The sequence below is a fragment of the Melospiza melodia genome, chromosome 6, assembly GCF_035770615.1.
Source record: "Melospiza melodia melodia isolate bMelMel2 chromosome 6, bMelMel2.pri, whole genome shotgun sequence".
NCBI lineage: Eukaryota > Metazoa > Chordata > Aves > Passeriformes > Passerellidae > Melospiza > Melospiza melodia.
Genome location: NC_086199.1, coordinates 24,452,427 through 24,477,148, shown reverse-complemented (window position 1 = coordinate 24,477,148; position 24,722 = coordinate 24,452,427). Strand labels below are relative to the sequence as shown.

Below are 24,722 nucleotides of genomic sequence, written 5' to 3'. Positions count from 1 at the left end.
AATGGAATTCAAGCAGTATACTAGTTGAAAATGCCCCGGGTTTTTTTCAGATATCAACCCTCTCAGTAGAAATGAAATGAAAGAGAAATTACAAAATGTTTCCAAGTTGATGTAAATGTAATCATATCAAGGTTGACTTGATAGGGAGGTTTATCCATTTAAGTTACCTGTGTTGCATCTTTACTGTATCTTTACTTGTTATGTGTTCTGCAAGATCCTTGGGTCCCACTGCTGCTCTTTATTTCAGTGTCCTGTCTTCACAGGAGTGGAGAGCAGAATTAAGATGGCACTCATGCTCTCAGTGGTACAATCTGCTCTGTACACCAAGATGTTTTCTCATGTATTCATATTGTTAGGTTTTGCTTTTAGCATATTTTCACATGCCTTTTGGAATCAAGACAATATAATGACTATAAATTCAGGTTTTAAAGGTGATTTGAGATTTTAGTCTTTTAAATAATATTTACTCTACGTAAACTTGTGTTGTTGTCAAATTATGAATTTCTAAACACTGTTTTGAAGAAGAATGTTGGCAAAGCAGAGGAGTGTCCTGGTGATCATACATGATGTAATGTATAGTGCCTGCAGTGGTAGATTGATTTTTTTTTAATGGTGTTTAGATCACATATGCCAAGGAAAAAAATGTTGCTAGAGAAAAAAACTCCATAGTCTGTGTTTAGTTCTTCAATAAGAAGGACCTTTTAGCAGCACCTTCATGTCTGTAAACACATAGTTTTCATGCTGGACATGGAAAAAGAGTTGCATCTGGGATTTTGTGATTGTGTGTGTGTGTGTGTGTATGTGTGATAACACAGACGTTAAATATCTTGAATATGGGAAAATACTTAAAATCAAATGTATCTTAATATTTTTTTCTGTATTACCCTATCTGTGGGAAAATATATTTTTTCTTGCAATAAAAATGAAACTTAAGAGCATTAATACGTTAAGAAAGTTTACAACAGACATTGAGAGAATTTACTAGGCCTGAAAAATTCACTGCCTTTAAAATAGGCAATCCTATTAGAAATAAGCTGAGATTTCTAACAGAAGTAATGAAATATAACAGATATGTTAATGGAATTTTTAATAGCACTTTTGAGCTCCTACAAATGCTTAAAATTTATTCAAATAGAGGATTGGATCATTCTGGTCAATATACTATACTGGATACCTGATGAACAGTATATTTTTAGGCCTTATTTTGTGTTTAAGAATTGTATGTGCTGGCATGTCTTTAAGTTTCTGTCTCAAGATCCTGTAGCATTCATTATTTTACTTAGACCTCATTTGTAATTTTTTCACTTCTGAAGCTTTCTGTTTCACAGTTTTTCTTTTTTTTTAGAGTTTACACGAGCCAGGCTTCATTGTCCCATATGCTGAATTGCTCAGGAATAGGGTGCATATATATGATGGGAAGTTCAGTTCTATGTTGTCCACAGTCCCCAAGGCAGCATGAGAGACTGACATTTCCAGGTCTTTTGAGACAGCAATGCTTACATGAGCATTATAGCACAACTCTTATTCTTTTTATTTGCTAGTGTTTTCATAAAGTGTGTATTAAAATATTTTTATCAATTAATTGTCTTCCATTCCTACAGTCTACTAGCTGTGGGCTTTGGTGATCATATTCAAACTACTGGCTTGTAATACGTTTTTGTAAAATGCTTCTCCTGGTACTCTGCTTTTCCCTAGTTCTAACTGTTATTCCCATATGTCTTCTTGGTACTTTGTCTGCTTTCTTTTTTTTTTTTTTTTTTTTTTTTTTTTGTAGAACAGGAGGGGTTTTTTGTAAGGTAAAGAACTGTCTGCAGACAACTAATTGCTCTTTCAAACCAAGGAACTGGGCAAGACCTTTATAGTTAACATAAAAAAGAGCAAAATATAATTTGGTTTTAACTTGCAGATTTTTAGTCATTAAAATAAATGCTCAGCAGACAGCAGTAAGTCTACATGTGTAGGCACACAGTAGTAAGTGCTAATTTTCTCATTTTTTGTCATTAAGTTAAATATTTAAAGAAAACAGTCTTGGAGAATTAGCGTAAACTCTTAGTATAAAAAATACAAATCTAACAATTTCATCTATATTTTCTAATAAAAGGCTGGATCCTTGATTTGGGAGGAGGGTCTTTCATTCGCTTGCATTTCAAAAAGAATCAATTCTTTCCTTTACATCTACTTACTTAATACATAAAAGCCAAAATTAGCCATATATTGGCATAACTAGGAGCAGAAATTCAACCCAACATTATGATAAATATCTGATACATAGCGTTTTTTACATACTTTTGGACCAGGAAAAAACTGAATAATGATGCACATTTTAAAAATGTAACTTTAGTACTGTCTGGGATTGTAACTTGCTTTTGTCTGATGCTTTCACTACTGCAGAAATGGTGATGGGGTTATTTACAGTAAGTCTTTTGGCTTGTTGAAAAAAAATATGCCCACACTCCTCTCCTTAATGGGATTCTTTCCTCGTTGCAGTGCAAACGGCTGGAGCAGGAGCTTCATCATCTGAAAGAGCAGAACCAGACTTCAGCAAACAACACGAGACATATGACTGCTGAAAACAATCAAGAACGTGCTCTGAAGGTAAATCTCCATTTCTTCTTGCAGGCAAATTAAGGTTGTAAGCCCCTGGTGCCAGCTTTCTGGGCTGCATATATCAGTTGTGTACATTTCGGCAGAAGTGAGCTATGGTGTTTGCCAACAACTGCTTCTTTAAACACAGATACGGCACCCTTCTGTTATGGTTTTATTTTATTTTGCGTTTGAAAGCAACAAAAAAAACATAACATATCCTCCAAATTATTGGGCTGGTAATTAACACTAAATTCTTGAGATCTGTCCTTGCAATATTACATTGTATAAGGTGAAGAAAACTGCAATTATTTGCCTCATGGTACCTTTGCAAAACTAATATTTTAAAGCATGGCTGTTTGATCTGCTCCCAGCAGTGTGTGCTATATTAATAACATTGTTGACCGATACTACTAGTGACCACATAGTTGATACTACTATTTGCAAAAGGGTAGCTACTTGCAATTGGGAGGAGGAATAATAAGTCTTGTCAATAAGAATAAAAATGAGCAGAGAGGCGGGAGAGGGTCAGAGAAAGGACAGTGTAAAGTGACAGGTTATTGCTGCTTTGAGAAAGGGAAATTGTAATGTCAGTGGAATTGATAGCTGCATAGCCTGCAATCTCACTGCTAGCCAGGATGAGAGACTGTGCCAGGTAAGATGTGCAAGCATTGTGCACACCTCTTCAGCCACTTTATTCTTAAAAATCTCTTTTATCAGTAGTGGAGATACAATACAAATACAGAAGCTATTCTGTTTAAACTGTGTTGTCATTTTAAAACTGCTTTATTTAGACAGTAAGATCCAAAGGTATCTTACTTACAGATAGATTTTCCTCTACCTCCTCTTTTCTATTTTTTTTTTATTTATTTGGGAAGCATCATTATACATACAACAGCATGACCGAAGCAAAGTATAAGTTAAATCCTTGTGCAGTTTGACATTTCTCACTAAGAAAAACAATAAATATAATAATAATAATAAATTGATAAAGGCTGTGTGCCACACAAATGCTATATATTCCATGGGTTTGTAATTGCCATCTAAATCTACAGTGAATATTACAAAATCAGGTGTGCAATCAGATGACTAGAAATGGAGATTTTAAACATTCAGGGGCTGTTTCTGACTGCAATAACAGCATTATTTTAAATCTGGTGTCACCAAAAGTGCTTGCCAAGCATGCTACTTATTGAACATAGTATTGTTTTTCATTAATTGCAAGCTGACTTGTTTTTTCTGTGTCATTGAAAATATTGTGCAGAGAGCCTTTCTGCCAGAAAAAAAGTTTTATTTAAGCTACGCTTTTTGCATTTAATATTGTCTGACATAACGCTTACAGAATAATTATATTTTCAGAGCAAGAAGTGATTTGATAGTTCAGAGCGTTACTAGGATTTCATTCTAAGCCTGATATTGCTCTCCTAGCACCTAATCTTTAAAGAATTTCATTTCTGACTGTCACAGGAATTTTTTTATTTTTCAAAGTTAAAGGTTAATTGATCATAGTCTCTTAGAGATGAGAGTCTGGGGAGGAAAAAAGATCGCTTTTCAATTTTTTTAAAGTTGAACTTTTTGAATATTGTAGCTCTGTAGAGTTAGTCTCAGTTCAAATTACTGTTGCCTACAGTGAGGGCAGGTCCTTTGGAATATTTTTTAAAGGCCAGGTTGTATTCTTGACCTCGAAAACTTTAAAATGCCACAATGAAATATTGCCAATGGTAGTTAGCTTTGATACACAGCACATGAGCATGCATCCTGACCTCATGTAAATGAAAAGCTTATCACTGACTTTTAGTGTAGCCACAGCCTGGAAAACCAATGTCCAGTAAGGAGGGAAGTCAGGTCAGTGACTCGCTTAGGAGCGGGTTTGGTCAGGGTTCTGGGGCTGGCTGCAAATGGCTGGGGTGCTCCTGCTGCTGTCAGCAGCACAGCTCCCACAGGAAGAAACAGCCAGCCAGAGCCCTGTGACAGGTCACACACTGCCCCTGTGAAACCCTCGTGTTCTTGGCTGTCACCTCCTGCCCCTTGTATCCGCTCAGTAGCTCTTGCAAGGCTGCACACAGAGTGCAGGTACGGACCCAAGCATCCCATCCTGTCCCCTCTCCACTGCAGAGCACCTTCTGGACATTTGTCCATTTTTAGAGAAATGGGACACATCATTTTTTTCTGTGGTACAGGGTAAATATCAACTCAGCTTTTATTGTCACCAAAATCCAAGGAATTACTTTTATTTTAACCACCTCCACATGCTTACTGGGGAACTGTGCTATGTATTATTAACCTGTCCAGCAGAAGGTATCCAGGTATTTCTTCTGAGTCTTTCCAGGAAAGTTTGTATTAATGAATTTTTTTTTTAAAAACTGTCATTTTCCTTATTCTCTTGCACTTAATTAACATTGAGGCAATCTGTTGATTCACTTTGGCAAAATATGTATCCTCTGGATGAGGAGTTTGATCTGCTTCGGATTTTCTTAAGGGAGTAACAGAAGTGTAAACATCAGTTGTGGTGCAGGGATATTTGCAATCTTAACTGGATAAAAGTAAAGTAATCAGGATCAGCTAGATTAGGGATGGTGTGAAAGTTTGTGATAAAAGATGAGATCATTACCTCTAGTGAAATACACTTAAGAACAAAATGGCTATTGTTTCTTTTTTACTTTTTAAAATCATTTCACAGTAGTAAGTTGCTTGGAAGGAAAACAGTGTAAGAGCAATCCACAAGCAACCAATTTCAGTCCACTGATGTTAGGGTCTATTAGGTAAAATAATCTGCAATCTTTCAGATTTATTTTTCAGTTTATCTGTTCACAGGGCTATGCCACCCTTCTTTGAGACAGTAGCCCTCCATGGTCAGGAGTGAGGCAAAGAGGCAGGGAGACACATTATAACTGTGGGAGATGCATGGTAGCAGGAATTTGGCTAGGTTTGGGATCTGGAAATCACAAGGATGATGAAATCACTCTTCTGCAGATTTTTGGTTTTTACACATTTAGATTCCATGTCACCCCTGAGGATAATGTGAAAATAAAACATATGGCACAGGTGGCATGCAGTGCACATTGTAACATGCTATTTCATCTTGCTGCGCCATATAACATCTGCACATCTTGGTAACATACCTCTTCTTAACTAACCTCTGTGTAAATGTTAGTAGTATGCGATTTAAAATTTCCATATTTAAAGTATTTATTGCATAGAAAATTCCTATAGTATTGTGGGCCATTCAGCCCCACAATACGAAACTGGCACCCCTACTTTTTGTAATATTCTTGTTGGTCATAGGGGATTGTATTAATTGACTGAAAAAGCCGATTTCAAATCTTCCCTCCAGGCAATGCCCACAGCTGCACAGAGGTCATGCAGAGAAGCATGTGGGCCCCTATTTCCATAGTTAAAGTAAAATAATCCTCTCCTTTGTGAAACCATTTTTTAAAATCTCTTATTATATTTCACATTGAATTATAGCTAAATCTTTTTGGGATAATTGCTTCCTAAGGGTCTATACATTTGCGCTCTTAGTACATTTTCATAAAATAAGATCTGAGAGTGCTTTGCAGTTCTAATGTGTCAAGGTCTATATGTGAGATTATTCATTTTTACTTGGCCTTCATAATTAACATTTGGTCTCTACTGATTCTGATAAATGTATTCCCATAATACACAGAAACAACTGATTCAATTAAACATAGAAAAGTGGAAGAATTGCTGCTTTTTCATTATTTTTCAAATATTCATTCATTTTACTATTAGCTTTGTAGTGTGTAGTTTTCAAATTCAGAGTTTTCACTAATACATTTTTTCTAAGGAAAAATAAAAATTTTGCCAGTGTACGTCTTCTTTACTGAGTTGAAGGAGAATAGGAAATAAGTCTTGTGAAACCAATAACTTAATGTGAAATTTCATGAAAAATGTTTAACTGGATTTGACTGAAATAGAGAGAAGAAACTTTATTTTTTTCCACAGCCCTCATCTATTTTGTAATTTTTAATTAGGTATTATACTCTTCTCAAACCAGCTATTAATCTACTTTAAAGATCAGAAAAACATACTAGTTTTATCTTTAAAGCAAACTTTTGAAAAGAAGAGGACTATTTCATAGTGATATACAAATCAGGTGACCTTTACTGCCTAAATGAGGTTGCTCCACTGAATTATGATGTCATTTGAACTTGTAAGGGTTATTAATCTCCTTCAGGCTGGTTTAGATGTTACATCTTGTGATATGATTGGGTTTTATTTTTGTAATATCTGCCTTTCTTTTTAATTGTTATTTTTTGTAGAATTTATCCTACATGCTTTCATAGTTTTATTAAGAGTATAAAAGAGTTAGAGCAAAGAAAGTGACCTGTAGGAGCCATCAGAAGTTTGTCTACAGTAGTGCTGTAAAGCAACTGTGCCTGATGCCATCTGCTTTCTGCTGACATGTAAGAATCAGGTCAAGGGCAGGAAATCTCAATGCATAGCAGTTTGGTATTTGTTCCAGTGATGATGACTGTCAAGAAGCCAGTTTAGAATAGTTAATTTAAGTATTCCTTGATGCCTTTCATAATTTTTATTAAGTTCTTTTTGATTCCCAGAATTTCCCAGATTCTTAGAGTAGAAACCATTTTTCCATGCCTATTTGACAACGTCAACCACAGAAACAAGTTGAGCTGACTGGTCAACCTGTCATCTGTGAAGGGCATAATCACAAGAGATTCTGATGTTATAAGAGCTTAAAAAAATTTTCAGAAGCCTTAAAATGAAGTATAAAATGTTTGCTACTGTTGAAAATCTCATGCTATTTGTCCTATTGAGGCACACAATATGGAAAAAAAGTCCTTTCAGGTGATGTGGTCTTTATTTGCAAAAACTAATTCTAACTGATTTTAGGTTTGGTGCTTCAGAGCTGAAGTTTCATAAGTTTAATAAGTTTAGAGCTGGTTTATGGCTATAGAGCCTCTGATTTCAACAGAGGCACATGCTTTTGAAACCTAATCCAGGGAAATTTGTCTGAATCAGTGATGGCAAACCAAGAGATTTCAATCTCTTGTATTCAAATTCCAGTTCAGCGTACAATTTTTATATTGCAATAGTTATTAATTTCTTCCTTTCATAATAGTTTTACATGGGGCAGCAGAGATGACATTAATTCCCTGGTCCGCTGGAATGTGAGTTTGGGATGCGTCAAGGCTCAGCCACATGCAGAACACCCCTCTGCCGCCTTCAGCTCTTGTCCTGCTGGGCTGTAGTTACTGCAGTGCTGTGGGACTGATGGAGAAGAGCTGCTGCTTTGCCTGTGTGTTGTAGCTAGCCGATGAATGGCTCTGTTGCCCGCTGATGAGATGGGTGTTACATCTTTTTTCGGCTCCTAGCTACAACATAACTAGACACTGCAAAGAGTTTAAAACTTGCTACTGATCCAGCTGTCGCTATGGTGTTGTTGTTTGGTACAAGTTGCTTTTTATTTAGAGTGGTTGGTTTTCAGGGTTTTTTTTTTTTCAATTAATCAATATTCATATGATTTTTCATATGAATATTGATTAATTGAAAAAAAAATTCATTTTTCAATTAAGCAATATTCATATGTTGGGCAATCCACGCTTCTCTCAGACATTTTGTTATGAATTCCTCTGGCCAATGTTCATTGTTCCCTCTGTATCTAACAAAATAGCAACCTGTGAAAGCTCAGCTCAAGATCTCACTCTGTGGAGTTAACCCAAAAGCAACCATGCTTTTCATCCTGATATAATGTGGTGCTATCTAGAAAAAAAGACTGCTGTCACATTTGCAAATTATTTTATAGGTGTGTTTGAAGATAGAATGCCAGCTTCATATTGAAAATGGAAGGGATGAAGTAGATAGCAGATCTGTCTTTCAGTGAGAGGAGATACACTATGCCCTTGGATTTACTTACGGTCTGTATCTGTTTTTCTGAAACCAAAGGAACATTTCAGGACCAATGGGAATAGTTAACAGGCTTCTAGGAGGTTATCTCCAGCAAATAATATGTTGCTACAGCTAATCCTGAAAGGATCTTCATGCTATTCTTCCAATAACTTCCATGGGGATAAAATACTGCAGGATTAAAGTAAGCAGCAGTTTCTAACTTTGTGCAAGAGCTGTTTCAGTACTTCGGTTTCTTCTTCTAAGAATGATTCCTCTTACTCACCTTTCAGAAGAGTTGTTCAGGTTGTAGAAAGCCATAATGGATTCTTATGTCTCATCAATACCTACCCTAACATAGGATGTGCCCTCATTTAAATGCCTGGGCAATGTGAGAGAAAAATTTGCTGCCCTGTCAATAAAACTTGTTATAAAGCACATGAAATCACTATTAATTTTTAGAGTGGATGCTTGATGAAGTTTTCATTATTTAATTGCTTTTAATTGCATAGTGAAGGTGAAAATAAAAGACTAGTAGAACTTGGAGCATGCTGCTGACAACCTGGACATGAATAAGAATGCACAAACATTTTTCTTCCGTTGCTGCTTCCTAGACACTTTATCAGACAGGGTAGACACAGTTGCAATCTTAATTGCACTGAACAGAGCCTTTGCTTTTGCTGCACCCAGAAACACTTAATCACAAGGTCTTAAAGTATGTCACTGAGGTTAGACATAAGTCTGTTCAGCTCTTATCCATGCTAGAAGAATGATTAGTCACTTTATGACTTGTTGTTATTAAATAACACCATACACCTCAGAGGATATCAGTGTGAGCTGTTGCATTGTACCATAAATGAACGCTAAAATGAGGCCACAGAAACTCCTGCAGAAGTCATTCTGTCCATGTTTCACTTCCACAATAATTTTCTGTGTTCATTTATCTTTAAGTTACAGTGTCTCCAAAAGCTGTTGCTACAGACTCTGACAGTTAGCCCACCAAGTTAACTGTATTTCTGGAGAGAGAGAAAATAACTCATATAATCCTGCAGTGACCAACATGCCCCCTCAAGCCCAGTGGAAAAAATGTGAGCACTTGTTGACTGGTCTTTAAAGCAGTCATTAGAAGTTTCCTTGAACCCAGTTGTTCTTTGGAGCCAATTTCATCATTTGTGGCTGGAGATCCTCAAGGGATGCCTCAAAGGGTTTCCTTCATCTGCTGTCATATATTTTAGGAGTGTAGCAGTTTGCTTATGTGTATCCCTTACAGGCTTAGTGTATGTATTTGACCATGAATCAGAAATCTGATCTACTAGTATCACAATCAGTGACCAGCTTTATTAATTGGATTTTTTTAGCCACCAAGACTAGCTAGTAGGCTTTATTTTTTGACAGAAAGCTGTTCACAAATGCAGTAACATTGTTAGTCTCCTCCCATCTGGTAGCTAATTTTTTAGCACTGATAGACGTTTTTATTCATTGACCAAAAATATCTGGTGTAGGAAGCTTAAAGTTAGAATAATTGCTTAAATGTACCATAAACAAATAGTACAATATTTTTCCCTAATGGAAAACATGAGAATAAAATGACGAGATATTTGCCCTTCACTGAGAGGGAAGTTGCCCAGAACACAGGCTTCCAGAGTTCAATAAATCTGGTTTATATGTCTACCTGGGAGTTGAAAAGAAATTATGTTTGGTAACATTGGTACTTGCATGATTTTCAGCTTCTGGTAACATTAAGTGGTTGTGTGGATAGATGGCAGGGACATTTGTACAGCTCTTGGTTCACTAAATCATTTGCTGCAGGTGAGAATTTTGAAAGCATTCAAACCTTGGGTTGTTTTCAAATAGAAAGAAACAAATAGCCATACCCAAGTTCATGTCTTCACTTCCTCGGTTGCACTGGCCATGCCACCTTCCTGTGCCTTTGAGGCTGTCCTTTCCCTGACTGCACATCTGGCACGTCAGCCCTGTGTGTACAGTGTTCTCTGCACAGCAGCTGCTCAGGATTTCTTGGACTCTGTTCAAAGAAAAGAAGACCAAACACTGATGTTTCTTACTTACTATGATCTCAAGTCTTTAAGAGTCATTTCTAAGCAAAGTAATGTGGATAGGAGTGAACAATAGTTGTCCATCCTGGAAAGAGTTGAATGCATCTTGGTAGAATGCATCTTGGTAGAATGAACAAGCAATGTCTTGGCTCAAAGAGTTTGTTCATCTTGCCTGAGGAGTGTAAGTCTTTCTTCTCTCCTGTGAATAGATGCTGAACATATTTTAACCACAGCAGGTATGTTTACTGAACTTTGATTCAGTTCTAACCATTAAGGAATTCATTACTCATCCACTCTTGGTGTTTGATGCCAGCTTTCATGTGTTCCACTAAAAATTCCATGCAGATCTGTTGCTTTTTATTTGACTGCTTTCAAATCTTTCTTGGCACCAGATTATTCCTGACAATCTCAAGCATCAACTGTTTGTATATACCACATACAGCCCTCTTTCTCGTTGGTGATGATGTGGTCATTCAAACCTTTTGGCTGAGTCTTCTATTTTTTGGCTTCCATTTCGTAGGGGGAAGTTGTCCTCCCATAAGGTCAGTCAGTGGTACAGCTTCTGATTACCAGAAGTATTATTTCTGATTAATGCAGCAGGTTCTTGGAATGCATATTGTGGTTTCAGGTGATCAAATCTGGAGTACCATTCTCGCAGTCAGGCTACTTTCACTTCATCATTTGTGGTATGCAAGAAATCATCCCTTTCATGGTAGTAGGTTTCTATGACCATGTCAACAAGAACCTCTCATCCATGTTTTTTAATTAACCATTCTGTAGTTGTGCATATTAATTTAACATTTTAGAAATACTTAAAGTTTTCACCCATCTGTTTTTCCTTATAGCAGAACAGATCCCATTTTGTATGATTGATACATTTGACTTTCTGGTAGCTTTTTCCTTACTGAGTTACACTACCACAGAGTCTTACAGTTTGAAGGGTGCCACATTTCAGTGTTCTGCAGGGTTTTGTCTAAACTCTGTTAAAGGACTTCAAAACTGGAACAGTTTATGGGCCTGGGTCAGATCTTAGATACATGTATTCCAGAAATTTGTATTCTTAAATAGAGATGTTCTGAAGTTGGAGAAGATGAAACAAACTGTACAGGCATCCCATAGCCAATTATGAAGCTGTCTGCTACATGGTCTTTTACTCCTTATCTCCATAGAAGTGACAGCCATGCCTTAAACCTGTGATTAAAAAAATGGTATGTTCTAAAATACACTGAAATTCATCAGTATCTTGTAAATTAGAATCACAGAGTCTGATATATAAGCAAAACATACTGTAGAAACCACAGTCATGTTAGGAAAGCTGCTTATTCAAGACTGTGCAGCGGTGGTCCTTAGAGTCATGGTTTAGTGGTGGACTCAGCAGTGCTGAGTTAATTGTTGCACTTGACCACAGATGTCTCTTCCAACCTTTACAATTCTGATTCCCTGATTATAGGGAAAATAAGATAAAATCAGAAACTCTAACTGTAGTTATAATCTTTGTCACCATCTCCAATGGTATAATTTGTCACCCCAGTCCTGGGTTCATTTTTCCCTTTTTTCTGCCCAGTAGAATGTCAACAGTAATGCCAACAGAATGTCAACAGAATTATGAACCTTTCTAAGTTCTGAGGAGGTGTCATATTACTGCACTTCAAACAGTTATTTTAAAAATTCTTTTACTTTCCTACTAGTAGGGACCTTCATTTCAGGATTACATGGATCAGGAATTAAGGCCATATGTTCGTCTAATTCTAAAGCAATCATGAGGCCTAATGTATCAGACTTACTATAAGAAAACTAGTATTTCTTCCTTTAAGTGCCACTTTCAGATACTATAAAACACATTTCCAAACTAAATTCAGAGGTTCTGAATCTGAACATGCTTTTTACATAAAAAGGTAACTGCTTTCTGCTATGTTTAAAGGTAGCCTTCATTACTTTCTATTAACATTATGCCTAATCTGCACTGGCACAGCTTTCAAAATATCTATCAGCATTGTACCATATTAAAATTTTAAAATACCAAAAATATTTAGCCAAGTTAAGTATTTTTCATTATTGAAGGTATTAAATTATATTAATGTATTAAATTATCCTGGAGATGAGATATCAAATTTCATTAATGGAGAGGAGGAGTATCATGGTTATGTATTATATTTTATTTTGTAAATTTTATTCTTTCTCCATATGAGTTCTGTTCTCCATGCATACAGAAAGAAGTGTGGTAAATCTTAATTTTCAATATTTTTTTCAGTGTCATACCATACACTGTTCATTTTTTATGCTGCACAGGAAAATGATCCTGTTTTGTTTGAACAGCAACTGTAAACAAAATCTTGAGCCTGGATGCATGATGACATGCGAGTTATTTGTCCTTCAATAAAACATATAAAAGGTAGTAACCTAAGCTCTTGTGCAAAAGACAAGCTACAGGGTCATTAAATACCAAAGGTCTTGCTCTGACCCATCCATGACCTCCTTATCTGAAGCACCTCTCAGAATTGATAGAATCTACTTTAGATCTTGGGTACAGGAAACCAAGGATAGGATAAAGGATCAATATAAACATTTCAGAATTTTTGGTATTTACGAAAAAGGAATATTTGGCCTTTGTACATTTAAGTGTATCCAAATATCTGTTTAGAATTGGAGGACCTTTTCCTAGCATTTTGTATACAAGAAATCGTATGAAGTGCGCTTCAGAGTAGAAAGGGGGACAGATGCTGAAAGAAGACTCTGAAACATTAGGTCTTGGTATGGTTGTAAAGCTGCAGACTGGCCTTGATTCAGAAGCCTCAAGGTCCAACATGTTTGTTGTTATTTCTAGTTTTACTGCAGTCTGGATGTCTCTCCTGTTCCCAGGTGAGCAACTTCAGGTTTTAGACTGAGATGAATTCAAAAGTGTCTGTTTCTGACAAGTGCAGCCTGGTGTTTAGCCATCACTTACTCAGAGTCAGGAATTATTTTGCCTATCATGTTTAATTCCCATCTATTAATTTGGTCTGGTGCAAAGGCACATTCTTGCTGTTAGTGCACTTGTGCTCCTAGATCACTGAGAAGCTTTTGAAAATCCCTTTTGCCCATAAATAAGAGGAAGGTTCTGATTTGACTTCCATGGCTGTGGCCACACAGAGGTGTAATGGAAAAGTGAATTTTGCTGTTCACACACTCATGTTGCCAGGGAGAGATGTGCTCCTCCTGTGCAGCAGGAGTGCAGCTCTACCCGAGCAATATGCAGGTCAGCAGGAAAATGCTTGAGGACCAGAAGTAGAGGATGGATGAGGATTTATTTTGAACTTTTTTTTCTTTCCATGAAACTGGGCTTAATGCAGTAAAATCTTTCTAATCTGCCTTCCAGTAGATCTCCACAGATTTCCTCATGGGATTTTGGAGTGGTATCTGGACTTGGACTTTTCTCTAGGAGTCAGCTGTAGCAGAGCAAGCTCTATGTTAGGGGTCAAGTAGTAAATTTGATAATTTGCTAATTCTGAGTTTCCAGACCTTAACCTTAAAAAGCCCTGTGCAGACACCCTGGTGTACTACCTATTCAGGATTAAAACAAGCACAGATAAAACTGGACATATGATTTAACATGCCTTTTAATTATTTGAAATCTTGCAATGTGTAAAATAAAGTTTTTATCAGCAGAAGTATGTCAATGTAGTAGGATTCCAACTCAGCATATATTAGGCTCTGTCATGTAGCTGAATCAAAATTGTTCATTACCATCACAGGAAAAAGGAATTGTTCCCTGAAAAAGCTCAAAGAAGGTCTGATTTCTCCTTCAAAATGTGTTTGCAATTAAAACTTTTATTTTTTTGCGCCCCCAAAATTCAGTCATCTGTGTTGTTACTTCCAAAATTCAGCCTCTCTTAATGGTAAGGTAAATATATCTTATAAAGAAAAATGAATGGAGGGTAAAATGAGAAAATAGCTTTAAAGTCTCTAAACTTTGGGTAGGAAGCTGAAGTAACCAATGCAATTGTGTAAGTAAGTGTGTATCACATTGCTTGAACATGGTATTAATGTCTATTAGTGATAGTATTAATCTGCTGAGCAGCCAAATTTGCAATTTAAAATTAAACAAAGACCAAAATGTCATTTTTAGTTAGATTCAATATGTGAAGAAATCTTCAGGGGCTTCATTTTCTGAACTGTGTTGATTGATACTGGATTTTTCATCTCCAGAATTGATTCTCCACTGAAGAACACATGTCATCTTTCACAGTTTTACTAGATGTATTTAGATTCCATACAGTGTCACAAATTTCCTTGTGGATCACAATCAAGATGATTATTTCAAGCTAGTTCTTTTTTGTTAAAGAAATACCTGTTATGCTGGAGGGGTTATTAAGCTGGTCATGATGGTGTGAGAAGCACGTAGAGTTCATTGTTTACAGATACTTGGACACACATTTTGAAAATTGGGAGGATTTGTTTTTAAAAAAACAATACAATTTCAACTATTTTTTTGTATTAAAAGTAGCATTTGGACCAGGTTTCCAAACACTGAAGCTGATCTTGTGTATATCTGCATATGGGCCAGATTCTGTGCACATGCACATGTCACAGTGACTGCTGCAGTGTACTTCTGCTGACAGTAATAGTTATTGTTGTAGCATATAAATTTTGAGAGAAAAATGAAATTTTTCTTGCATTGACCTTGAAGCTTGTGAATTCCACGTGTACTTAAATGGGACTATGTCCCAAATCTCCAAAGCCTTAGGTTGTTATACACACATATGGACTAGTAAGAAATAGAGATCAGAGGAAATTCTGTTAAAATTTGTTTTCATAAACTAGCTGTCTTACATGATGCAACAAGATCTGGTGAGAGTACCTTGGTGCTTTGCTAGTTCTTTCACAAGAGCTGAGGCCAGGAGACATTTTAACAGGAAAAAATCCTTGATGTAAACATTAAAAGAATCTATTATCCTTTCTCAGGATAATAGATAAACATATCACTCCAAAACCTTTCCCTACAAAAGTTCATTAAGGTCATCTCTACCTTAACTATGTTTCTTAATGAATTCTTTGGATCTGTAATCCTTCACCCCGTCTTCTGAAAAGATGAAACTATTTAACACAGTTTCTAGTTTTAAAATGGAACTCCGTTTGCCTCACTTTTCAGTGGTGCTTGCTCTCAGTAAACTATTTGAATACATTACTTGTTGTTAGCTAGATGCATTTCAAAGACCTGAAGATTTCAAATCTTTTTCTTGCACATAGTCTGGAGGAGAGACTTACTATACCAAGCATCTTTTTTTTCTTCTTCTTTTTTTTTTTTTTTTTTTGGTAAGATTTTAGCCATTTAAGAGTATAAGATAAAATTGACTGGTTTTAGTTGGTTATCTGTTCCTGTTTTTGACAACTGAGCAGCAGTTGTTGGAGGATAGTGGCTGAATGACTGGGAAGCAAGTGACTGAAATCTGAGAAATACTGTTGATAACTCCTTCCCTTTGGAAATGCTATGTAACAGTAACAACAAAACCACTCATTTTCCAAACTAGATAAAATAAAATCTGTTTATCTAGCCTGTTAAATCTGGGAGCCAGCTTTCAAGCAGATGACGTTTTAAGCTCTGTAGATGCTAAATCCTGAAACATTTGGTCTATAAACAAAAAGCTGACATCAAATATAACATCACTGCTACACATAGTAATGGTGTATGTATGCTGCATTCACACAAAATAGGGAGATGATTGCTTTTTTGTATGTTGCTTAGGGTTTTTTTCTTATGTTGGAGTATTAAAACAGATATTAAATTTTATCATTAATGCAGTGCGTGGTCTCTCTTCAAATCCCCTTAATTACAGATTGACTCCAAGGATTACACAGCATGGATTTTAATTTTAACTGAAACAAAAAGAAAAGCTGCTTAAAAATTATTCTTGCTGAGTGACTTGTTGGACCACAAAACAATTTTAACATCTTTTGACAAGTGTTGTCAAATTTTAAATATTAGAACTGAGTTCACCTTCAAACTCCAGTTGTATCATGTCTGCTTCCCAAATAAAATGTTTTATTAACTTTGTCCTCACAAAGGAATGTCTGCTTCTGATATTTTTTTTTCCAGTTATTTTTTAGGAGAAAAGGACTCACAGTCTTGCTGAGATATGTTTGTGTTTGAAGAAAGTTACATCAGACATCATATTTCTTTTCTTTGGTAATTAGAGAAAAATTACCAGGCAGAGTTGATGTAGCAGCAACAAATTTATTTCACACTCTTACATTGTTTCCTTTCTGACCCCTATCTTTAGAATTTAAAGCTCTAAAAGCTTCATTCTGTCCTGAAGCATAGAACAGCAGGTCTGAGTCCAGAAACAACATTTTTATAAATTGGGGCCTAATCCAGTAAGCCTCACTCAGGAAGGTACCTATTATTCCTCTGAGTAAAATCAGATGATCAGGAATCAGTTTTTTATCAGTTTCTCGTGGGGCTTCTTTCCCCCATTTCTTAAAGGACAAAATCGGCTTCCCAGTTTGTTTCATAAAGTAGAACTCACTTGTCACAATTACAGCTTAGTAGTATTCTTTGTAGTTTTACAGTATATTTACTCCTGTTTTTTTAAGACACACACACACACAAAAAAAGAAGTTGCTCTCCAGAGCTGCATCAAATAACTGCTCAAAGCTGAGTGTACACAACTTCTTGTGAAGTAGACATAGATGAAAACACTGTCCTGTCTCAAAATGGGGACACAAGTTTCTTGCTTTAAAAATCAGCTTGTTTTGTGACTGAGTAATAACTTTGAATACAAAAGACCGGAGGAATGAGAAATTAGCTTTTGGCCAGGGGGTCACCATAGTGCTGGGGGATAAATCTGTCATTGTGTTAATGGTAGTTCGTTAGTGGTTTGATAAAGTTCCCCCAACTCAGTTCGTTTGCTTAAAGCATATTTCTAAGACTTCACAGACCTGCAGGTAAACAACACCATTATTGCTGCATCTTTTTACGGGGTGAAATTTTTGCACTTAAAAAGGGTTATTTCAAAGAGCTTTCTTCTCCTTTTTTAGCTGTCTCTGTATTGTTGCTATGAGAATGTTCAATGGTTTTCTCCATTATTGTACTAGTGCACTTTTTTTTTTAATGGTTCAGCTTAAACTATGTTGTTTTGCCAAGCATAAATCCCTCCTGTTTTAGCAGGAAGGTATTTCTAAGGCAAAGCAATGAACAGGGTAATTTATACACATTATTGTTTGGTTTAATTTGTCTATTATGTGTAATAGTCTCAATGGTATATGATTTTCATGTCATGTGTGCTTAATGCAGATGCCAGAAATAGCAACAAATGAGGCGAAATAGTGTAGTTTAATGAATGTGTTTGTGTGTGTGATTTCTTCTAAGTATTTGTTAGGTAATGCACAGCACTGTGAGTGATGCTGGCAGCTGGCAGAAGTTTGATGCTTTATATTTGCTATGGTTGCATTTTCTTGGCCGAGCTTTAAATGTACTATTGCTTAGATTTAATAAAAAACTACACAAAGTAGTTCATAATTTTGGTCAAAAATTAGATAAAATGGCTTAAAAGAAATAATGATAACTGATTTTTAGTACAGACTTCAATTTTGCAAGTCACCTTTTGTGGCCTGTTTAATAAGATTGTGAACTCTTTTGAATGCCTGGTGAAGTTAACAGGGGATGAGGCAAGCTGTTCAGACAGATCCTTTAATAAATAACACCATCTCTTTACCACAGTGGACAAAATCTGGAAAAAAGAAAAATCTCACTTGTGTCCTAACATAAATAAATGTATGCGTGAGTGCTGTCTGTCTTATGAAGTCGTTTGTGTTTGTTTAAGTTGGAGCACAGAACACACAGTAAGTCTGGTGTCTGGTTTTTGAAACCGGGGTGTGTGTAAGCGTCTACATCAAAAAGAAAATCATTCTGGAATCTGAAGGCAGAGGCTGGAAAGAAAAATCATCCTTTACAATAAGTAAGACCTGCTTTTGGCATATGTTAACTTTTCAGCAATGTTATACCTTTGCAATCCATTTGCCGCTGGTATAGCTCTGAGGGTTGCACTACTTTGAGTATAAGATTTCAGGATTTTTGCTGGAGCTGGATTTTGATATTTAGATTATGAACTATCTATATTTTGGGGCTAGGAGTGTTGATAGGGTTATTAGTTTCAGCCCAAGTGTAACCAACTCTGTGTTGTTTAACAGTTTTTCAGAATTAAATTGTAACTGTCAGTGTTTGCTTCATTTTTGTTAATATATTAATTTTTTCTCCCCACACGCCTCAACTGAATAAATGAGTAGGGGCTGCATAATTTCTGGGGACTTTTTCTGCTTTTGCTTTCCATACTTTAACTAGCCATACTTCATGGCAGTTAACAGGATAGGCTCTTTTCTGGAACAGCTAATTTACAAGCAAGTACTTTTCCAGTTTTGCATATATTCTTGCACAATAATCAAAAAACCCAAGGTTTGTTCTTTTGGTTTGGGGGATTTATGGCACTCTTGTTAAGTTTTTTATTTATTCTTTTATCCACTGGATTAAATCTCGTTTCGCTATTGCAAAATCCCCTCACTGTCTTTTTAGTTGAACCTCAATCATAAAAACAAGGAACCGGAATTACATTTGAGGAAGGATATGTTCAACTTGAAACATTATTGCAGGTAATTCAGTGGACACTGAAAATAAACTAATTATAAATAGAATGGCTCTTTATTTTATGTGACTGATTTGGAGTTGGCTATATCTGAAAAGGAATGAAAAAATGATCTCTTTGCTTGAGACTTGCCAAACAATGCTATAAGCTCCAAGTTATTTTGAGGTGGTGAAAGGTGAAACATTTGACATGTTCTTTTTGGGTAATGCTTTAAAAAAGAGAGGGCGGGAAAGAGGCGTTGCCACATCAGAGTTAAGGGTGTTTGTGGTTGTCCATGACAGCGCTCCAGTTTTAAAACACCTGTGTTTACTTTCCAGCTTTTCTCAATCGGCCTGAAAGTGGCCTAAGAATGGCACAGACAGACCTGCAGTGTGTCTGTGTTGCCTTTGCAACACACACACACACAAAAGAAAGGAAAAAAAGACAGAGATAAATCTCTTGTTATGCAGCTAATCATTAACAGCATTTTTGTGCCTAGCTGAAAACATTTTGAACTTTTCTAGATTTTTTTAATCTATCAGATAGTGCCTGTATTTTTCCCTAATCTATTAAGCTACATTTTTATCTTTGCTGTCTTATTTTCTAGCAAGAATAAAATAAGCTGAATGTTGGTTAGTGGTAAATAATAATACTGGTAAATAATAACAAAAACCAGTGGTTTTGTTGCAAAGAGATATTTCATTCCAGTATTTGGAAATATGTTTACCAGTACTCTACTTTAAAAGCAAACAATGAAAAAAGAATAAAAAACTATGCACAGTCCTCCCTTGACTACCCTCCCTGAAAAAAAGAAGGTTGTCTTACAATTTTTTCCTGTGTAGAGTTTTTCATAAAATCCTAGTGTTTGATGTGTGTTGACCTTCTGCAATGTTAACTTACGACATAAATACAAACTAAGATATCACTTTATTTCAGTGCTTATTTTGAAACTTGAAAATCATTTGTGGATCGGTATTTAAGACATTCATCTGATGAGAAGCATATTTTATAGTTCCAAATGTATTTATTATTACCTTTTTAAATTGTTCATGTTTTACAAACTTTCTTAGTTTTTTAAAGAAACCCTCATTTGCTTTTTCTAGCATTTTTTAAATTAATGCAATATTTCTTCTGCCTTCTACTTCAGACATTATGTATTCCATTCTTGTTTATAAAAATACATCTGTTTCATAATTACATTTGTTTTTCATGGTGGATCACTCCATATAGGTCAGGTTTTGTTTCCTGAAAGTGGGGGAAAAGGCAAAAAAAAATCAAAGAAAATATAGTGCTGATACAGGAGCACAGGTGATTTCTCCCTTAGACTGGTTTATTTTTCACATTGTGAGTTTATTAGATTCAAAGTCAGTGTATGGGGATCAGCAATATGAAGCCCCTTGACCAAGATGTATAGCCTAACTAGAGCACAGTTCATTTAATACTGGTTGGTCTAACACAATGACTCAACAAAACAAACTGGGAATGTGCCAAATCCTCTTCAGATCAGGAACCTCTAATAATCTGAGAAATTATACCAGACTGGTCTCTCTTGGCAAAACACAGCAGGGCACCCACCTTGCCATGGCTTTCCCAAGGGGCAGGAGCAGCAGTACGGGCGCCTGCTCTGACAAAGCTGGCTCCTGCAAAACACACCGCGCACTCTCAACTGACTGCAAGGGAAGGTGTTCAAAAAATAGGGGCATTAACATTCCCTTCTTTTCAGGGATTCTACAAGGATATCTGGAGGATATTCACCTGAATCTGCTCTGAGCACAGGGAAGAGTTTGTGAGGTAAATCCTCACCCGAGTATCTGCACAGTTGTATCACTGAAATTCTCACAGGAGCAGCATTCTTTCATATCAGTAAAAGACGTAAACCAGTACCTTGACAAAAAAACGAGGGGCATAGGAGATATAAAGAGTTCACATAATTTAATCCAGACTGCCCTAAATTATATTTCTAATAGATAAGAAAGTTGTCACATTTATTAAATTACCAGGTGTAGCTGTGTGTGGATGTGTTTTAAAATCAAGCTGGAAAATGTCAATATGTGAAATGGGAAGAAAAGGCTTTCTGCATATAATATTTTCTGGAGGCAATACTGCAGTATTGATAAGAGGGAGACAAATATGGTGTTCAAAATATGTCTAAGTGGTTCAGATACCTATCTCTCAAGACTTTCACTGATTTTTAGGTATCTAACCCACTTATGGTTGTTGAAATCCCATTAAATACCTATCTTGATCTGCTTCACGACTTCTGTAGATCTAATGGTCTCTTTTCACTTTTTTACATGTCTTAAAATTACTCCCTGCTCCTTCTAAAGGCTGATGGTTAAATAAAAGCAAAATTAAAGACAGCCAGTTTCTGACAGTTAAAATTTGAATGTTCTTAAAAAATGGAATTGCCCTCATGAAATATATTTATTCAGTATATCCTTGTGATCATCTAGTTTTAATATTACTGGACCAGTGAAATGCCACTTCCATTACAAATCTACGACAAAATCAGGCAACTATCCAAGAAGTCATAATTATGTGAGCTGTAGACCAATTGTCTGCAAGGGGTTTGTACACAAATGGGTACACTTGTGGTTGTTCAGACCACCATAGATGACCTGTCTCTGTTTAGCAGTGTCAGGGTGTTTGAGTTATAAATACATGATACCTAGTGTATTTCCTGGGAATACTTACATATAGATGCTTGAAAAGGGCTTGTGTGGTCATTTGTAGTGAGTTAGCAAAAAGGGTTATGGGATCCCTCCTAAATTTGCCAGACTTTGCACATGTTCTGTTCCTGTACTGTAATAGCATCAATATTGAGAGAAATCTTCTATCTTAAGACAATACAGCCAAAAAGGGACAAATTCAGAAGTTACAGTCTCAATCTTTGAGGTTTTTCATCGTACTCAAGAGTGTATTTGACACTACAGCTCTTGTATATCTTGCTACCACTGAAATATCACTGGTCACCCACTTCTGTTTTGTCAAGGCCTGTGTGCTGGCAAGATTGCTTGGACCATCTTGCTTTTAGTCACTTCACACCTTTCTGATCCAGGGATAAGAAAACATCTTAAAAGGTAGGATGTACTTTCATCAGCTTCAGCACCACATTTTACAGTTTTCCGGGCATATCACATCCTCAGAGGAGGAATGTCTGTTTCTACATGGACACATGGTGTTGTCTTACCTGGCCTTAATCAAGGTGCAGTTGGAGGGAAGCCAGACAGTTTATTTGGCTTGTTTTTAAAATATGTCACTATGTGAGATTTACAACTCAGATCTAATTTGTAAACATCATCCAGTGGATTTGGTTTCTCTGTTCAGCCCTTGATTTTGGGAAGTTGCTTTCTTAACCACCTGACACATCAGCTGCTACCTCTGATACTGTCCAGGAAGTTGCCACCTGCAAAGTCTTTAGTGATATGTATACTTAATTTATAGAAACTGTGGGTCTTCCACTCACTGTAAAAACTCAAAAATTCATCTACCTTTTTCACTCTTCAATCAGAGACTCTCAACATGAATGAGAAGAGATGGAGATGTTCATGTATGCTCGTTAGGCCTGTGTTTGCAGTAACCGTATATATAATCCATGGGAAACAACTGTTTAAAAATGTCCTGGTTTGTAAATATGAGGCTCATCTTCATCTTCTTGATGACCTTTCACTGTTCTGTTCTTTTTCTGTGTACCTATGTGACTAGAAGCCTTCTGTGGTCTTTAGATCTCAGCCTTCTGGAGAGAAATTATTTCTCGAGAGAACAGTACATGAGACGTGCTTCAATTTTAATGTACTTTTAATATGGAAAAAAATAAAGAGAATTTTAAAAAATATTGAGGAAACAGGGAGTTTTAGCCACATTTCCCTAAGAAAATAAGGAATATATGATTATGCAGTCCTTTTTTTTCACCTTCTGATTTTTAGCTACTTTCCGCAAAATCTGACAGAAGAATATTAACTGGACTCAGAAAGGGGTTTCTCTCTTCTACTCAGTTGCCAGTTTTTGTGGAACTCCTAATGTACCACTCAAGGGGAAGTTCAGGCAAACTTTATCAGTAGGCATTACTGTTTGGTAGAAGGCAGCAGTGCAACAGGTTATCAGTACTGTCCAAATGATAGACCAAAAAAGTTACACAGAGTGAGCTGGAGGTATTGAGCTGGAGGTATTGCAGTAGAATGCTGTAAAGTTTATGGGTAGAATCCATTAATTTTATGTGGACATTGGAAGGAATATGAGGTTGGGGAAGAGAGGCTGGTACAGGATAACTTACTTGATTTTTATCCTGTTTTTAGAGAGATCCTTTTGCCTATGGAATTAGAAAAATTTTAACGTCATTATAAACTTTTTGGTTGATTGGTTGGTTGGATTTGGTTTGCTTGTTCTATATAGGGAAATACTGCCTCCGGTAGCAGAACTGCAAATTTTAAATCTATCAAGGCTAGTACAGCCACGAAGAGCTTCAATCATTTCTTTCCATTACTCTTTTTATGCTACATTTAAAGTGATGACATTAGGCCTTGAAGGAGTTTTAACTTATCAAATTAAAGTCTGTACCTTTCATTAGTTTCTAATGACATGAACACTAACTCATCCCTGGGAGTTTTGGGGGGAGTAGTGAAGATTAAAAGAGGTGGCACTTGAATTAAGTTGATGTTGAAAAGATACTGGCACCAAAGCCACCTTTAAAAGTTTTAGGCTCATTCATCTTTGTGGTCAAATATTCATTCAGTGGCATTTCTGACTCTGGAAAAACATTTTAAAAATAATTTAAAAGATGTTAAAGTCAAAGAAGTGAGTATGATTTTCAAATTTTAGAATAATATCACTTATTTGTCTGTAGAAGAATATCCCATTTAATATGGGGATACACATTGTTTAAGATACACATTGTTTAAGTAAGTACTTTTAAACAGAAAGGTTCATAAAAGTGAAATATAAAAATAAATCACAGAAATTCTGTCACACAAAAGAAAATGAGATATGAATAAATATTTATCTTTATCTTTATTCTTGCGTTATGTTCTGCTCTTTCCATCTTTTGACCTACCTCTGAGTTGTACATTGAGCTGCATTCTTCTCTTCCATATTTCCACACAAATTATTACTTCTGTCTTCTCACTTTTTATACCACACCTTCAACATCATGTAGGTTTCTTCTATTCCCCATTCTCAAATTCTTTTTCTTTTTTCTCTCTTCATTGTTTTCTTTACTTTATCCTTCCTTTTTTTAGTCTGAATGTTTGTTTCTTCCTCATCTGTCTCAGCCAGTTCACTAAGACACCAAGACTCCAACCACCCCCAAAGACCTTTGTCCCTAAGAACTGTACCTAGATACTGCTATTTTCCTGTGTGTTGGCATTAGTTGTTCTGTGAAGCAGAAAGATTACTTCAGGTCTCCACTAATCAAATGGAAAATGGATGACATGAGCAAAATGTGAAAAGCTCATTGGTAGCCTCTGGAGAAATATTGCATTCAAAGTTGACAAATTGCAGGGGATTTAAGGAGTGCATGATTGGGCAAGCAAATAGCCTTGCTTTCAGCAAATTTAGTCATCAGAACATTTTCCTTCCTTTCAGGAAGACAATAATTATGAGTATTGTGTATTTGCGCAATTGTACA

The 24,722-nt window shown here is 36.1% G+C and overlaps 1 protein-coding gene across 2 annotated transcripts in view; it reads left to right on the top strand.

Annotated features, from left to right (window-relative positions):
* The window catches only part of MIPOL1 (mirror-image polydactyly 1), a 185,144-nt gene that overhangs the window by 85,831 nt on the left and 74,591 nt on the right, over positions 1–24,722 (top strand). For both annotated transcript variants that reach the window (XM_063160344.1, XM_063160345.1), the window contains exon 11: positions 2,488–2,595. In XM_063160344.1, the coding sequence (XP_063016414.1) occupies positions 2,488–2,595 (108 nt within the window). The remainder of the gene's footprint in view (positions 1–2,487; positions 2,596–24,722) is intronic.